General features: G+C 39.1%; 1 protein-coding gene across 1 annotated transcript in view; it reads left to right on the forward strand.

Annotated features, from left to right (window-relative positions):
• The window catches only part of LOC116583968 (putative ankyrin repeat domain-containing protein 19), a 40998-nt gene that overhangs the window by 9284 nt on the left and 17899 nt on the right, over positions 1-13815 (forward strand). Inside the window, exons 4-7 of the mRNA XM_032331970.1 lie at positions 1802-1908; positions 3648-3785; positions 5886-5953; positions 8549-8551. Of these exons, the coding sequence (XP_032187861.1) occupies positions 1802-1908; positions 3648-3785; positions 5886-5953; positions 8549-8551 (316 nt within the window). The remainder of the gene's footprint in view (positions 1-1801; positions 1909-3647; positions 3786-5885; positions 5954-8548; positions 8552-13815) is intronic.

Below are 13815 nucleotides of genomic sequence, written 5' to 3' on the forward strand. Positions count from 1 at the left end.
ATTTTTTTTCTTGAGCTTACTTTTTGGAAATACATTTTTTTAGGGACTGTAAAGAAAGAAAGCAGGAAGAAAGCACATATGCAAACTTATAAGAAGAGAAGCATGTTCTTCACATAGCAAGAATTTTTCTGTCTTGAATTCTAACCCAAGTAGTAATTCTGAGTAATTTTACATGGAATATGCCTTATTCTGCTCTAAGACCATGATCTAGTTATAGGGATAGGAAAGTGATCTATGTTTCTATGATTCAGTTGATATTAATACTAGTATTTGATACATTTTCATTTCATGCCCCTGGAGGATGTCATGATCCGATCCCCTTGCTCTCATCTTCAGAACCTTGGGGCCTGCAGTGCCCGGGGCCTGAAACCTGCTGCAGCAATTATCTACAATTGATTATAGTTCTTAAGTTTTTGTTGACCCAAGTGTTGGTTTTCTTCAAGTTTTGAAAGAGGCCGGCTTTGGCTAACAGTGCTGTAAACTGCCAAGTCAGTTATTCGAAGTTTTAAGATTTCACTTTAATGAACTTTTTTTTAAAGAAAGATCTTATGTATTTGAGAGAGAACGTGAGAGTGAACACACATGAGTAGGGAGGAAGGGCATAGGGAGAGGGAAAAGTAGGGGAGCCTGATGCAGGGCCGGATCCTAGGACCCCAAGAACAGGACCTGAGCCAAAGGCAGACACTTAACTGACTGATCCACCCAGATGCCCCACAGCTGCTCTTTTAATTCAGAGTCCATCTCCTTAGTGACCCATTTGGAGCAAGAGCGCTTTATGTTGACATCTGGGATCCTGATACCATTGATAGAAGAGAATCAAGCATGTTGGTATAACCTGGAGAAAAGATTCACCTTTACTGGAAAGCTCTCAACACTGTATCCCTGAAACTCTAATTCTGAAATGTTAATGTTTGCCATGAAAGTATTGTCAAATGGGGATAAGCAAATTTAAACCGATTTCTTTTGTGCTAGAGACAATGTGCAGTTCTGTAATATTTCTCAAACATCGAGGATCATTGAATCTTTCTATTGAGGCACAATCCTCACCTTCCAGCAAGTATATGTTCTTTGGAATATAATTTAAGAAACACTACTCCGGAGATAATCCTTTAGGCTGTTAACTCAGTAAAAATAATTTAAGCTTTTACAGCTATGTTTTAGAGTTTGGAGATACAGAGATAAAATATAGTCCTTTCCCTCAAGAAGCTCTTGGTTTCGATGGGTGCAATAAAATAAGTGGAGTATACAGTGGTAAATGCTGTGATAGAAGCCGAGATTCTTGGAACCTGTCAATGTTTGAAGTAAGATTTGGAGAATGACTACAGTTAATCTGTTGAAGAGGTGGAGGAGGGCTATTTAACTTAATTTAATTTATTTTATTTTTTTCAAAAATATTTATTTATTTGAGAGAGTGAGAGTGGGAGAGAGACGTGAGCAGAAGGGTGGGGCAGAGGGAGAAGGAGAAGCTGACTCCCCACTGAGCAGGGAGCCTGACGTGAGACTGGATCCCAGAACCCTGGGCTCGGGACCTGAGCTGAAGGCAGACACTCAGATTGAGCTGCCCAGGTCCCCTGAGGAGGGCTATTGCCAAGAGAAGGAGCAGCTGGTGAAAGAGGGGGGTGGGGGTGGGGGGGAGGGTATGGGCTGTGGGAGGGGGTGGGGAAGACGGAGGGCTGGGGAAGGTGGGGGGTTGAGAGTACTTATGTATGTGTTTAAGGTTAGAGGATCCTTTATAAGTTTTAAAATTCAGTATGGAAATATGTAATTTTGTAAATTATAAATTGTTTTTACACTTTTACAGGTCGAATTCACACCGTTTTTACTTGCTGTAAATGAAAACAACCACAAAATGGTGGAATTGTTAATTAGAGAAAAAGCAGATATACATGTGGTTGATAAGTTTAAAAGGTACAGTAGTTGTTTTTTTTAACTTATATTGTTCTAAGGTGGTAATAATTAAGTCAGAAAGATTAACTTAATAAGAGGACTAATTTATAATTACATAGTGAAAAATGTCGACATGTCATCAGTTAGGCAGAAATCAATTATTCTGATGGGGCAACATGAAGAACAGTATACACAAAATTTATATTCTTTCATATTATTGACTGATGTAATCTGCAGTCTTTTTTTTCTGCCATATGACTTTATGTTAGCTAAAAGGGTTTCATATTAGTTTTATTATAAAGTGTGGACTCCTTTTATTCTATGACACAATATTAAACTTCTTAACCCTTTTATAGTATTTTTTAGAAACTTCTACTTCATATACATTTTCCTTAAAAGATGCATATTAAACATAAATAGGAGTTGTTTTATCTTTTGGATGACTCCTTGCTTTAAATTTTTTTGTAAAGAATACTGATGTTAGATGATCCCTAAGTGATTATTATTTACTATTACCAGATAGGGTGGGCTTATCATCCTTTTTCATCATATATATATATATATATATATATATATATATATATATATCTAGATATAGATATATATCTATATCTATATATATGTATATATATATTCCATTGGTAAGGGTAGAAGGATGAAATATAACTTTAAACCAATAGATTTTTCTTTTTGTGAGGACAAATCATAGGTTGATGATAAAGAGAAAAGAGATGGACTTTAGATAGACACAAGACTAGGTTTAATTCTTTTCCTACTTGCTGTGTATGTGACTCTGGAAACATTACTTATCATCATCAGATACGTTCTCTGATATGCAAAGTAGGATAATATATCCTTCAAGGGTTGTTGTGTGTAAATAATATCTTATATATATAGTATTTAATTTAGTGCCTAACCATGCTTATTTTAGTACCATTAACTGCAACTATGACTCTTTTATTACTGTTAGTATGAATGCTGTTATTTTAAGCCTGCAAGTAGATTTTTTGTTTTTTTAATTTTTTTTATTTTTAAAGATTTTATTTTTTTTTGAGAGAGAGAGAGAGAGAGAGGGAGCATGAGCAGGGGAAGGGGTTAGAGCAGGGAACCAGATGTGGGGCTCACTTCTAGGACCCCAAGTTCATGACTGAGCTGAAGGCAGACATTTAAATGACTAAGCCACCCAAGCACCCCTGCAAATAACTTTTTTTAAAAGATTTTATTTATTTATTTGACAGAGATCACAAGTATCCAGAGAGGCAGGCAGAGAGGGAAGGAAGGCAGGCTCCACACTGAGCAGAGAGACCAATGTGGGGCTCGATCCCAGGACCCTAAGATCATGACCTGAGCTGAAGGCAGAGGCTTAACCCACTGAGCCACCCAGGCACCCCTGCAAATAACTTTTTATACAGATCTGTCCTCTAGAAGGCTTGGAAGTACACTGAATCAGCTTAAGGAAAAAAATGGGGAATTCTTTTTTAAAATCTTCACTCATTCAGTTAAGTGACCTCAGCATAGTTTCTTGTTCATCAAATGACTTTAAACTAGCAACTTCTACTATCATACCCAGGTGGGACAAGAGGCTTCTTTTTTGTCTTTTAATTTTAGCCATGGAGGTAATTTACAAAACTAAACACTTGAAGTTGTTAATGGTCAATTCTGTACTGACAGGAAAGATATTAACCTGGTAAAGTATATGAAATTTGCTGTTTAGATAACCCTAAGTTCCTAAGGGTGAAGTTATGTCTTTGTTATTTTAGAACGGCCCTCATGCTTGCTGCACCTTCTAAATCTCCAGATATAGTCAGGCTGCTTCTTCAGCAAGGTGTTAATACCTCTTCTCGAGATGAACGTGGATGGACGGCAGGAGACTGTGCTCTTTTTAGTGGATCAGATGGGTAAGTGTTTACATTAAAATGTTAGTTATTACTAAAGTGAAGTTTAAAATAATTGAACTCTTAGTTCTTATATAACAGATGAGAGTTCGAAGTTTGATTCCGGCAATTTTGGGGCTGCAGTGGGTTATCCCATGTCACTTGCCAGAAACCAAGACAAAGGCTAGACTAGTCAGCATTAGAAATTAGTGCAGGATTTTTTTTTTTTTTAATCTCAGAACTATCGAGACCTTTATCTTTAGGGATCCTAACTCTATCTGTTTCATTCCAAGGATAACTGTTATGCATGGGGTACAAAGAATGTTACATTTGTGTGTTTATTCCTTCCTGCCTCCCTCCCTTCCTCCATCTCCTCCCTCCCTCTCCTCCTTTCCTTTCTTTGTAGATTTCATTTATAATTATTTCAGAGAGGGGCAGAGTAGAGACAGAGGAAGAAGCAGATTCCCTGCTGAGCAGGGAGCCTGACGTGGGGCTCAATCCCAGGACCCCAAGACTGTGACCTGAGCTGAATGCAGATGCTTAACCAAGTGCCAAGTGAGCCACCTAGGTGTCCCAACATCACCTCCCCCTCCCCCACCCAACTAGTTACTTGGGTCCTGAGATGCTCAGTTTAGTAGAAAATCCTATCCTTTCCCTTGACGGTTATCTCCTATTCTTTCCCCTTTGAATTTTCCAAGAACCTAAGGAGTTCCCTAAGACCAAAGAGACCATCCTCTTTCTCAAGTCATTTGGAAGGAAAAAAGGACATTCTTATCGTTCCCTTGTTTCCTTTGATTCTATTGCTGAAATATTGCTGTGTGGTGCCTTGGTGACCCAGTTGGTTAAGCGACTGTCTTTGGCTCAGGTCATGATCCTGAGGTCCCAGGATTGAGTCCCGCAGGTGGGCTCCCTGCTCAGAGGGGAGTCTGCTTCTCCTTCTGACCCCCCCCTCATGTTTTCTCTCTCCCTCTCTCATTCTCTCTCTCAAATAAAGAAATAAATAAATATCTTAAAAAAAGAAAAAAAGAAAAAAAAAGAATTAATTTTTTGAAAGAGAGAGAGAGAGAGAGAGAGAGCAAGAGCATGAGCATGAGCAGAGGGAGGGTTTGAGTAGGGAGCCAGATGTGGGGCTCAATTCCAGGACCCCAAGATCATGACGGAGCTGAAGGCAGACACTTAAATGACTGAGCCACCCAGGCACCCCTGCAAATAACTTTTTATACAGACCTATCCTCTAGAAGGCAATTTTTTTTCCCTGTAGTCTGGTTATGATTGACCTTTGCTCCCAGGAAGACCTTGCTGATCCACATTCTCCAGTCTTCATGGTGACCCACAATGAGACTTCAAAGTTACAACATTTTTTAGTTTATGACATATGCTTATATGCTCAGCTGCTATTCCAAGGCACCAGCACCCTGTTCTGGCCGCCAGGCCCCCTGGCTTTAGCCACACACACCCTTCCCTTCACACTCAAAAGCCTTACATGAAGCCCATATGTTAGTGCAGACCTTCATAATGAAGTACCGCTTGAGGATTTTCCTTGTCTATCCTGCTAGCAGATGATAGTTGGGACCCTTCTAAGCTGTTAAAGAGCTTCAAATAATGCTACAGGAAGAGCCTGGACTTTCCTTTCTCCTTTGTTACTAGGCCTGTATCTCAAGCCTGATTTAAATCCCGCAGAGTGCCTTTTCTTATGAGGTGATGAAAGGTCTCATACTGACCTTCCCAGAGTAGTGGGCATCAACTTTCCTGAGAGGCCATGTTTGGGTATAATATTTCATTAAATCCTCTTAACAACATTGTGAAATAAGGCAGTAAGATGCCTGTTTTATAGAGGAAGACTTGGAGACAGAGAGAAGTGGCTCCTCCAAGAGCAAATAGCTGTGATTATAGTTAGGACCACTGAGTTCAAAACATGTTCCATTATGGCAAGCTAACACTACTAATTGCTAAATTACTACTTCATGACTAGTTCACCTTACTTTGAAGTATATAGGGTAATTTAAGTTTTGATATTAGCTCTGATATTATTTCAAATACACTTATGAATTTGATATATTTGGTAAATGTTTTTCATATCAGTATTAAAAGAGTAACATTGTTTATCACCCTTCTTATATGTAGCAATCACCAAATAATTGCCAAACATACAGAAGAAAGACTTAAAAATTTTTCACAAAATAACAATCCAGGTAAGACTTTTCAGAGTGAAGTACTTTTCGTGGTCACATAGATGAAGTCAGAGTAAAAAAGTTTTGATAATGAAAGAATAGTGGGGGGAAAAAAAAACCGTAAGTGTAAATTGTTAAGTTCACTTTCTTGCTTTCTTTCTCTTTCTCTCCCCCACCTCTTGATTTTACTTATTTGACACAGAAAGAGAGAAAGTGAGAGAGCACAGGCAGAGGGACAGGGAGAAGCTGATTTCTCAATGAGCAATGTGGGAGCCCAATGTGGGACTCAATCCCAGGGTCCAGGGATCTTGACCTGAGCTGAAGGCAGATGCTTACCCAACTGTGCCACCCAGGGGCCCCTATTTTTTTTCCTTTCTTAATATCTTTCTATTATTTTTTAAATTTCTTTTCAGTGTAACAGAATTCATTGTGTAAGCACCCCACCCAGTGCTCCATGCAATACGTGTCTTCCATAATACCCACCACCTGGATCCCCCAACCTCCCACCCCCTGCACCTTCAAAACCATCAGATTGTTTTTCAGAGTCCATAGTCTCTCATGGTACATCTCCCCCTCCAATTTCCCTCAACTCCCTTCTCCTCTCCATCTCCCCATGTCTTCCATGTTATTTGTTATGCTCCACAAATAAGTGAAACCATATGATAACTGACTCTCTATGCTTGAACGATTTCACTTGGCATAATCTCTTCTAGTCCCATCCATGTTGCTACAAAAGGTGGGTATTCATCCTTTCTGATGGAGGCATAATACTCCATAGTGAATATGGACCACATCTTCTTTATCCATTCATCCATTGAAGGGCATCTTGGTTCTTTCCACAGTTTGATAACTGTGGCCATTTCTACTATGAACATTGGGGTACAGATGGCCCTTCTTTTCACTACAAGTGTATCTTTGGGGTAAATACCCAGTAGTGCAATTTCAGGGTCATAGGGAAGCTCTATTTTTAATTTCTTAAGGAACCTCCACACTGTTCTGCAAAGTGGCTGCACCAACTTGCATTCCCACCAACAGAGGAAGAAGGTTCCCCTTCCTCCACATGCTCTCCAACACACGTTGTTTCTTATCTTGCTAATTTTGGCCAGTCTAACTGGTGTAAGGTGGTATCTCAATGTGGTTTTAATTTAAATCTCCCTGATGGCTAGTGATGATGAACACTTTTTCATGTGTCTGATAGCCATCTGTATGTCTTCATTGGAGAAGTGTCTGTTCATGTCTTCTGCCCAGTTTTTGATATGGTTATCTGTTTTGTGTGTGTTGAGTTTGGGAAGTTCTTTATAGATCCTGGGTACTGTCATTTGCAAATATCTTCTCCCATTCCATGGGTTGCCTCTCTGTTTTGTTGACTGTTTTCTTTGCTGTGGAGAAGCTTTTGATTTTGATGAGGTCCCAAAATTTCATTTGCACTTGTGTTTCCTTTGCCTTTGGAGACATATCTTAAAAGAAGTTGCTGTGGCCAGTGTTGAAGAGGTTACTGCCTATGTTCTCCTCTAGGATTCTGATGGATTCCTGTCTCATGTTGAGGTCTTTTATCCACTTCGAGGTTATCTTTGTGTACGATGTAAGAGAATGGTTGAGTTTCATTCTTCTACATATAGCTGCCCAATTTTCCCAGCACCATTTATTTTATTTTTTATTTTTTTAAGATTTTAATTTATTTATCACAGAGAGAGAGAGAGGGAGAGAGAGAGCAAGCACAGGCAGACGGAATGGCAGGCAGAGGCAGAGGGAGAAGCAGGCTCCCTGTTGAGCAAGGAGCCCGATGTGGGACTCGATCCCAGGATGCTGGGATCATGACCTGAGCCGAAGGCAGCTGCTTAACCAACTGAGCCACCCGGGCATCCCTCCCAGCACCATTTATTGAACAGACTGTCTTTAAGCCAGCATTAACCTGATCCCCAAAGCTGGCAAAGACCCCATCAAAAAAGAGAATTTCAGACCGATATCACTGATGATTATGGGTGCTAAGATTCTCAACAAGATCCTAGAAAATAAGATCCAACAGCACATTAAAAAGATTATCCACCATGACCAGGTGGGATTCATCCCTGGGTTGCAAGGATGGTTCAACATTCGCAAATCAATGAATGTGATAGAGCAAATCAATAATAGAAGAGAGAAGAACCACATGGTCCTCGCAATTGATGCAGGAAAAAGCATTTGACAAAATCCAGCATCCATTCCTGATTAAGACGCTTCAAAGTATAGGGAGAGAGGGAACATTCCTCAACTTCATAAAACCTATCTATGGAAAACCCACAGCAAATATAATCCTCAATAAAATTGAATAAAAGCTCAATAATATAAAAATTGAATAAAAGCTCAATAAAATAAAATAAAAGCTCATAGCCTTCCCGTTGAGATCAGGAACACGACAAGAAGGCCCACTCTTACCACTCTTGTTCAACATAGTATTAGAAGTCCTAGCAACAGCAATCAGACAAAGAGAAATAAAAGGTATCCACATTGGCAATGAAGAAGTCAAACTCTCTCTCTTTGCAGATGACATGATACTTTATATGGAAAACCCAAAAGACTCCATCCCCAAACTACTAGAACTCATACAGCAATTCAGTAATGTGGCAGGATACAAAGTCAGTGTACAGAAATCAGTGGCTTTCTTATACACTAATAATGAAAACACAAAAAGGGAAATTAGAGAATCGATTCCATTTACTATAGCACCAAGAACCATAAGATACCTGGGAATAAACCTAACCAAAGAGGTAAAGGATCTCTACTCAGGGAACTGCAGAATACTCATGAAAGAACTCGAAGAAGACACAAAAAGATGGAAGACCATTCTATGCTCTTGGATAGGAAGAATAAACATTGTTAAAATGTCTATACTGCCTCGAGCAATCAGAAAGACATTCCGATTAAAATTCCACCAGTATATTTCAAATACCTGAAGCAAATAATCCTAAAATTTGTATGGAATCAGAAGAGACCACAAATTGCTAAGGAAATGTTGAAAAAGAAAAACAAAACTGGCTGCATCACATTACCTGATTTCAAGCTTTACTACAAAGCTGTGATCACGAAGACAGCATGGTACTGACATAAAAACAGACACATAGACCAATGGAACAGAGTAGAGAAACCAGATATGGACCCTCAACTCTATGGGCAAATAATCTTCGACAAAGGAGGAAAAAATACACAGTGGAAAAAAGACAGCCTCTCTCTCTCTTTTTTAATTTATTTTTTATTTATTTTCAGCATAACAGTATTCATTATTTTTGCACCACACCCAGTGCTCCATGCAATCCGTGCCCTCTATAATATCCACCACCTGGTACCCCGACCTCCCACCCCCCCCCGCCCCTTCAAAACCCTCAGATTGTTTTTCAGTTTCCATATTCTCTCATGGTTCACCTCCCCTTCCAATTTCCCCCAACTCCCTTCTCCTTTGTATCTCCCCATGTCCTCCATGCTATTTGTTATGCTCCACAAATAAGTGAAACCATGAGATAATTGACTGACTCTGCTTGACTTATTTCACTGAGCATAATCTCTTCCAGTCCCATCCATGTTGCGACAAAAGTTGGGTATTCTTCCTTTCTGATGGAGGCATAACACTCTATAGTGTATGTGAACCACATCTTCTTTATCCATTCATCCCTTGAAGGGCATTAGTATCTTTCTTTATAGTCCAGTATTCAGAATTATTTAAGAATTTAAATACTGTCATGAAAAATAGGAACAAAGCCATGAGAGAGACCGGACTCCAGGACATAAACTGAGGGTTATGAAAGGGAGGGTCTTGGGGTATGGGGGAACTGGGTGATGAGTATTAAGGAGGGCACGTGTTGTGATGAGCACTCGGTGTTATACGCAGCTAATTAATCATTGAACACTACAACCGAAATTTACGATGTAGTATATGCTGGCTACTGAACATAACTTAAAAAAAAAAGTACCTTAGTGTGAACAACAACAACAAAAAAAGGAATTTAGTTGTAGGCAATTTAAAATATAAGGCATTATTGTCTGAAAATAAATTCATTATTATAGTCATGACCCCTAAAATCCCTTGTATCTTTGTGTAAATAAGAGAAAGATTTTTAAGTTAGTATGTTTCATACTTCCTCTTTAAGCATATTAAAACAAATTGAACTTTTTATGAAAATGGATCTTTTAATTTTTACAAGTGGATTACATTTAGTAAATATTATTACATACTGATTTGTCTCATTAAAATAGGAGCTATCCTTAAAACTGGGAACTCTACAATACATTCCTGGTACCGTAAAGAAATGGCAAAAAATACGAAATGGAAAACTTAGCTAGTATGCAGCAATACCAGTGAGACTGTCTTTTTTTTTTTTTTTCTTTAAAGGTAACTGTCTATGGTACAGAAATCAGAAAAGAAACACCTTGAGGAGCATAGGTTGTTTTACATATTGTTGTACCAACAAGATCTCACCATTAACAACTATTTACTAATTTCTCATTAGTAAAAGAGAATGAGATATGTTGACTTTATTAGAACAATGTTTTCTTCTGTTTGTTGCATAATTGTCATGATAGTGTAATTTTTTTTTAAAGATTTTATTTATTTACTTGACAGAGAGAAATCACAGGTAGGCAGAGAGGCAGGCAGAGAGAGGAAGGGAAACAGGCTCCTTGATGAGCAGAGAGCCCAATGCAGGGCTCGATCCCAGGACCCGGGATCATGTCCCGAGCCAAAGGCAGAGGCTTTAACCCACTGAGCCACCCAGGTGCCCCAGGATAGTGTAATTTTGTTAGAACACGATACTCTGTTGCCATTAGTAAAGAGATTATCATAATAAAAATTCAAATGGGGCAACTGAGGCTCAACAGATTATAATAAAAGCACAAAAATGGTTCACAATAACAAAAATGCTACCATTGCTTCCTAGATGTGGCACCTAGTGCATTGTACAATCTGAAATGTATGAAGAAACATTTAATTTCGTAGACTTTTATCAAAGAAAATCTGTAGGTTGGTTTGATTTTGCAATTTACTCATTTTCATTTGTTCACTTAGCAAATAACTATCAAGTGTCTTTTAGCTACTGTTACTCTGATGTAGAATACAAACATTCAAAAAACACAATCCTTGCCCTCCAGAAGTTTGTTATTATCATTGTCATTTTTATTATTTACTCTATTTTTACTATTTTATTTTTATTATTTAGTTTATTCCATGCTTAGTATGTGCCAGAGTCCCCTAATGTTTATAATTCTCATTGTTATGTTTTTATTGGTATTTAATATGTAAGTCAATAGTATGCAGACTGAGTAGTAAGTTTGCCAGGTAAATAAGCAGAAGAACCATGTTTGGCAGGAGGAACATCCATCAAGATTACATGTTTTGCAGAGGGAACAGCAGTGCGGACGCTCAGATGTATGAGTGAACATCGGAGCACTTAGGAGCAGTTCAGTTTTGCTGGTGTAGAAAGTGTGCTATGGGAATGGTTGGAATGAGTGAATACTTAGCTAAGGCAAGCTAATGAAAGTTTTTCAGTACCATGGAAAGGTGTAGATCTTACCCTGTAGACCTTGGGAAATTTATCAGATCGAATGCTTTTAGCTGCAAATAAGAGGTGACTTATAATAGTGACTAAAACAGGCCCACCTGGGTGGCTTAGTCATTATGCATTGACTCTTAGTTTCAGCTCAGGTCACAGTCTCATGGGTCATGAGATCAAGCCCAACATCCCACAGGGCTCCGTGCTCAGCATGGAGTCTGCTTGACGATTCTCTTCCTCTGCCATTCTCCCATTCGTGCACTCTCTCTAGTATGCATTCACTCTCTCTCAAATAAATAAATCTAAAAAAAGCAAACCAAACAAAACAGTGACTAAAACAGTAGGAACCAGAATTGTTTTGATGGATCAGTGATGTCTCCAGGATCCCAGTTGTCTCTTTTTAGCTTTGAGGTTGGCAATATTTTCTATGCCCTTTCCTGATTGGCTAATTAGCAACAGTTAGAGGCATATTCTCACATGACAATATCCATTGACTGGAAGGACTGTTTTTCTTTATATGTTTCTTTTCTTTTTTTTTAATATTTTGTTTGTTTATTTGACACAGAGAGGGAATACAAGCAGGGGGATGCGGCAGAGGGAGAAGCAGGCCTCTTGCTGAGCAGAGAGCCTGATGTGGGGCTGGATCCCAGGACCCTCGAATCATGACCCAAGCCGAAGGCTGACGCTTAACAACTGAGCCACCCAGGCACCCCTATATGTTTCTTTTAAATAGGAAGAAAACTCAGAGGCTTGCAGCAACTTTCCTCTAACATCTCATAAGCTTGGTTATATCACATGCTTATTCCTAAACCAGCCACTGGTAAACCAGGTACTGTGATTATCTTAGAATAATCCTTTTTCCTTTTGAAGCTGGGGTAAGGGCACCTTCTTTGTGTTTGGGACAATAAATATCCAAATAAAGTTGTGGTTTTCCAACAAGAATGAAGACTACGGCATGGTTATTGGGGAGGGAGCCAGCAGTACTTGATGCAGAGACTCACTGGAGAATGTGAAGCAGAAGGGTAACAAGATTAGATTTGAATTAGGGCCTTCTGGTTGTGGCACAAATTAGTGATCACCAAGCTTTTTCTCTAAAGGGCCAGGCAGTGAATATTTTAGGCCTGTGGTTTTTCAACTACAAATACCACTATAGTGTTAAAGCAGCTGTAGCAATACGTAGGTGAATAGCAAGAGCCAACCATCTGGTTCTGTAAATAAAGTTTTATGGGGGCACAGGCACGTGACTGGTCTGACTTGGCCCGTGGCCATAGTTTGGTCACCCCTCATGTGGAGGATAGATTGGAAAAAAAACATGTAAAGATATTGGAAGATAAAGGACGCTTATATTTCCTTAGTCTAGTATCAGTCCATTATGAAATGTTCACTCCTCTATACTGAAAAAGTCAGGAGGCTCAATTTATTCAATTTACAATGTTGTTCTTTTTCTAGGCCTTATCTTTCTGATTTTTTAAAAATTTAAAACTTTTCAAAAGATTTTATTTATTTGAGAGAGAGCACAAGTGGGGCAGAGGGGCAGAAGGAGAGGGAGAAGCAGACTCCCCATTGAGCAGGGGGCCTGGTATGGGGCTTGATCCCAGGACCCTGAGACCATGACTTGAGGTGAAGGCAGATGCTCAGCTGAGTCACCTAGGTGCCCCCTTTCTCATTTGTTTTGCTTAAAAACTTTTTATTCATTTAAGAAATAACAATATTAGTTGATGGCTTTTTTTTTTCTTCTGGAAGTCATCAGTTAGGAGCTCATGTTTGTGTAGGGCAGTGGCAGGGGAAATATAAAGCAATGAGAGAAAAGAAGTATAGTTAATACAGTTTCATGATTATTGAATGTAGAAAGAGGAGAGAGGGGGATGCCTGGGTGGCTCAGTTATTTAGTAGCCGCCTTCCGCTCAGGTCATGATCCCAAGGTCCTGGGATAAAACCCCACATTGGGGTCCCTGCTCCATGGGAAGCCTGCTTCTCACTCTCCCACTCCCTCTGCTTGTGTTCCCTCTCTCTCTGTGTCTCTCTGTCAAATAAATAAATAAAATCTTAAAAAAGGGGAGGGGTAAGAAGAAATCTTAGAAGAGTCATACATTTCAAGGTTGTGCACTAACATTTAAACTGGCCATGAAGAATGAGTAGGACTTTATCGGCGTGCAGTGGGAATAGGGAAGACCAGGTATTTTCTGTATATGTTGAATTTGATGGAATATCCATGTAGTATATTTTTAGTAATTGGATAATTGAATACTAGGAGTTTCTAGCTGGAGATAGAGCATCAAGTTTGGAGGTGCTTATTTGAAATAAACTGATTAGAATTATTAGGCAAAGTCATAGCTTGGACAAAGATTGAGCTTGTCCATGATG

Source organism: Mustela erminea, unplaced genomic scaffold (genome assembly GCF_009829155.1).
Source record: "Mustela erminea isolate mMusErm1 unplaced genomic scaffold, mMusErm1.Pri scaffold_39_arrow_ctg1, whole genome shotgun sequence".
Taxonomy (NCBI): Eukaryota; Metazoa; Chordata; class Mammalia; order Carnivora; family Mustelidae; genus Mustela; species Mustela erminea.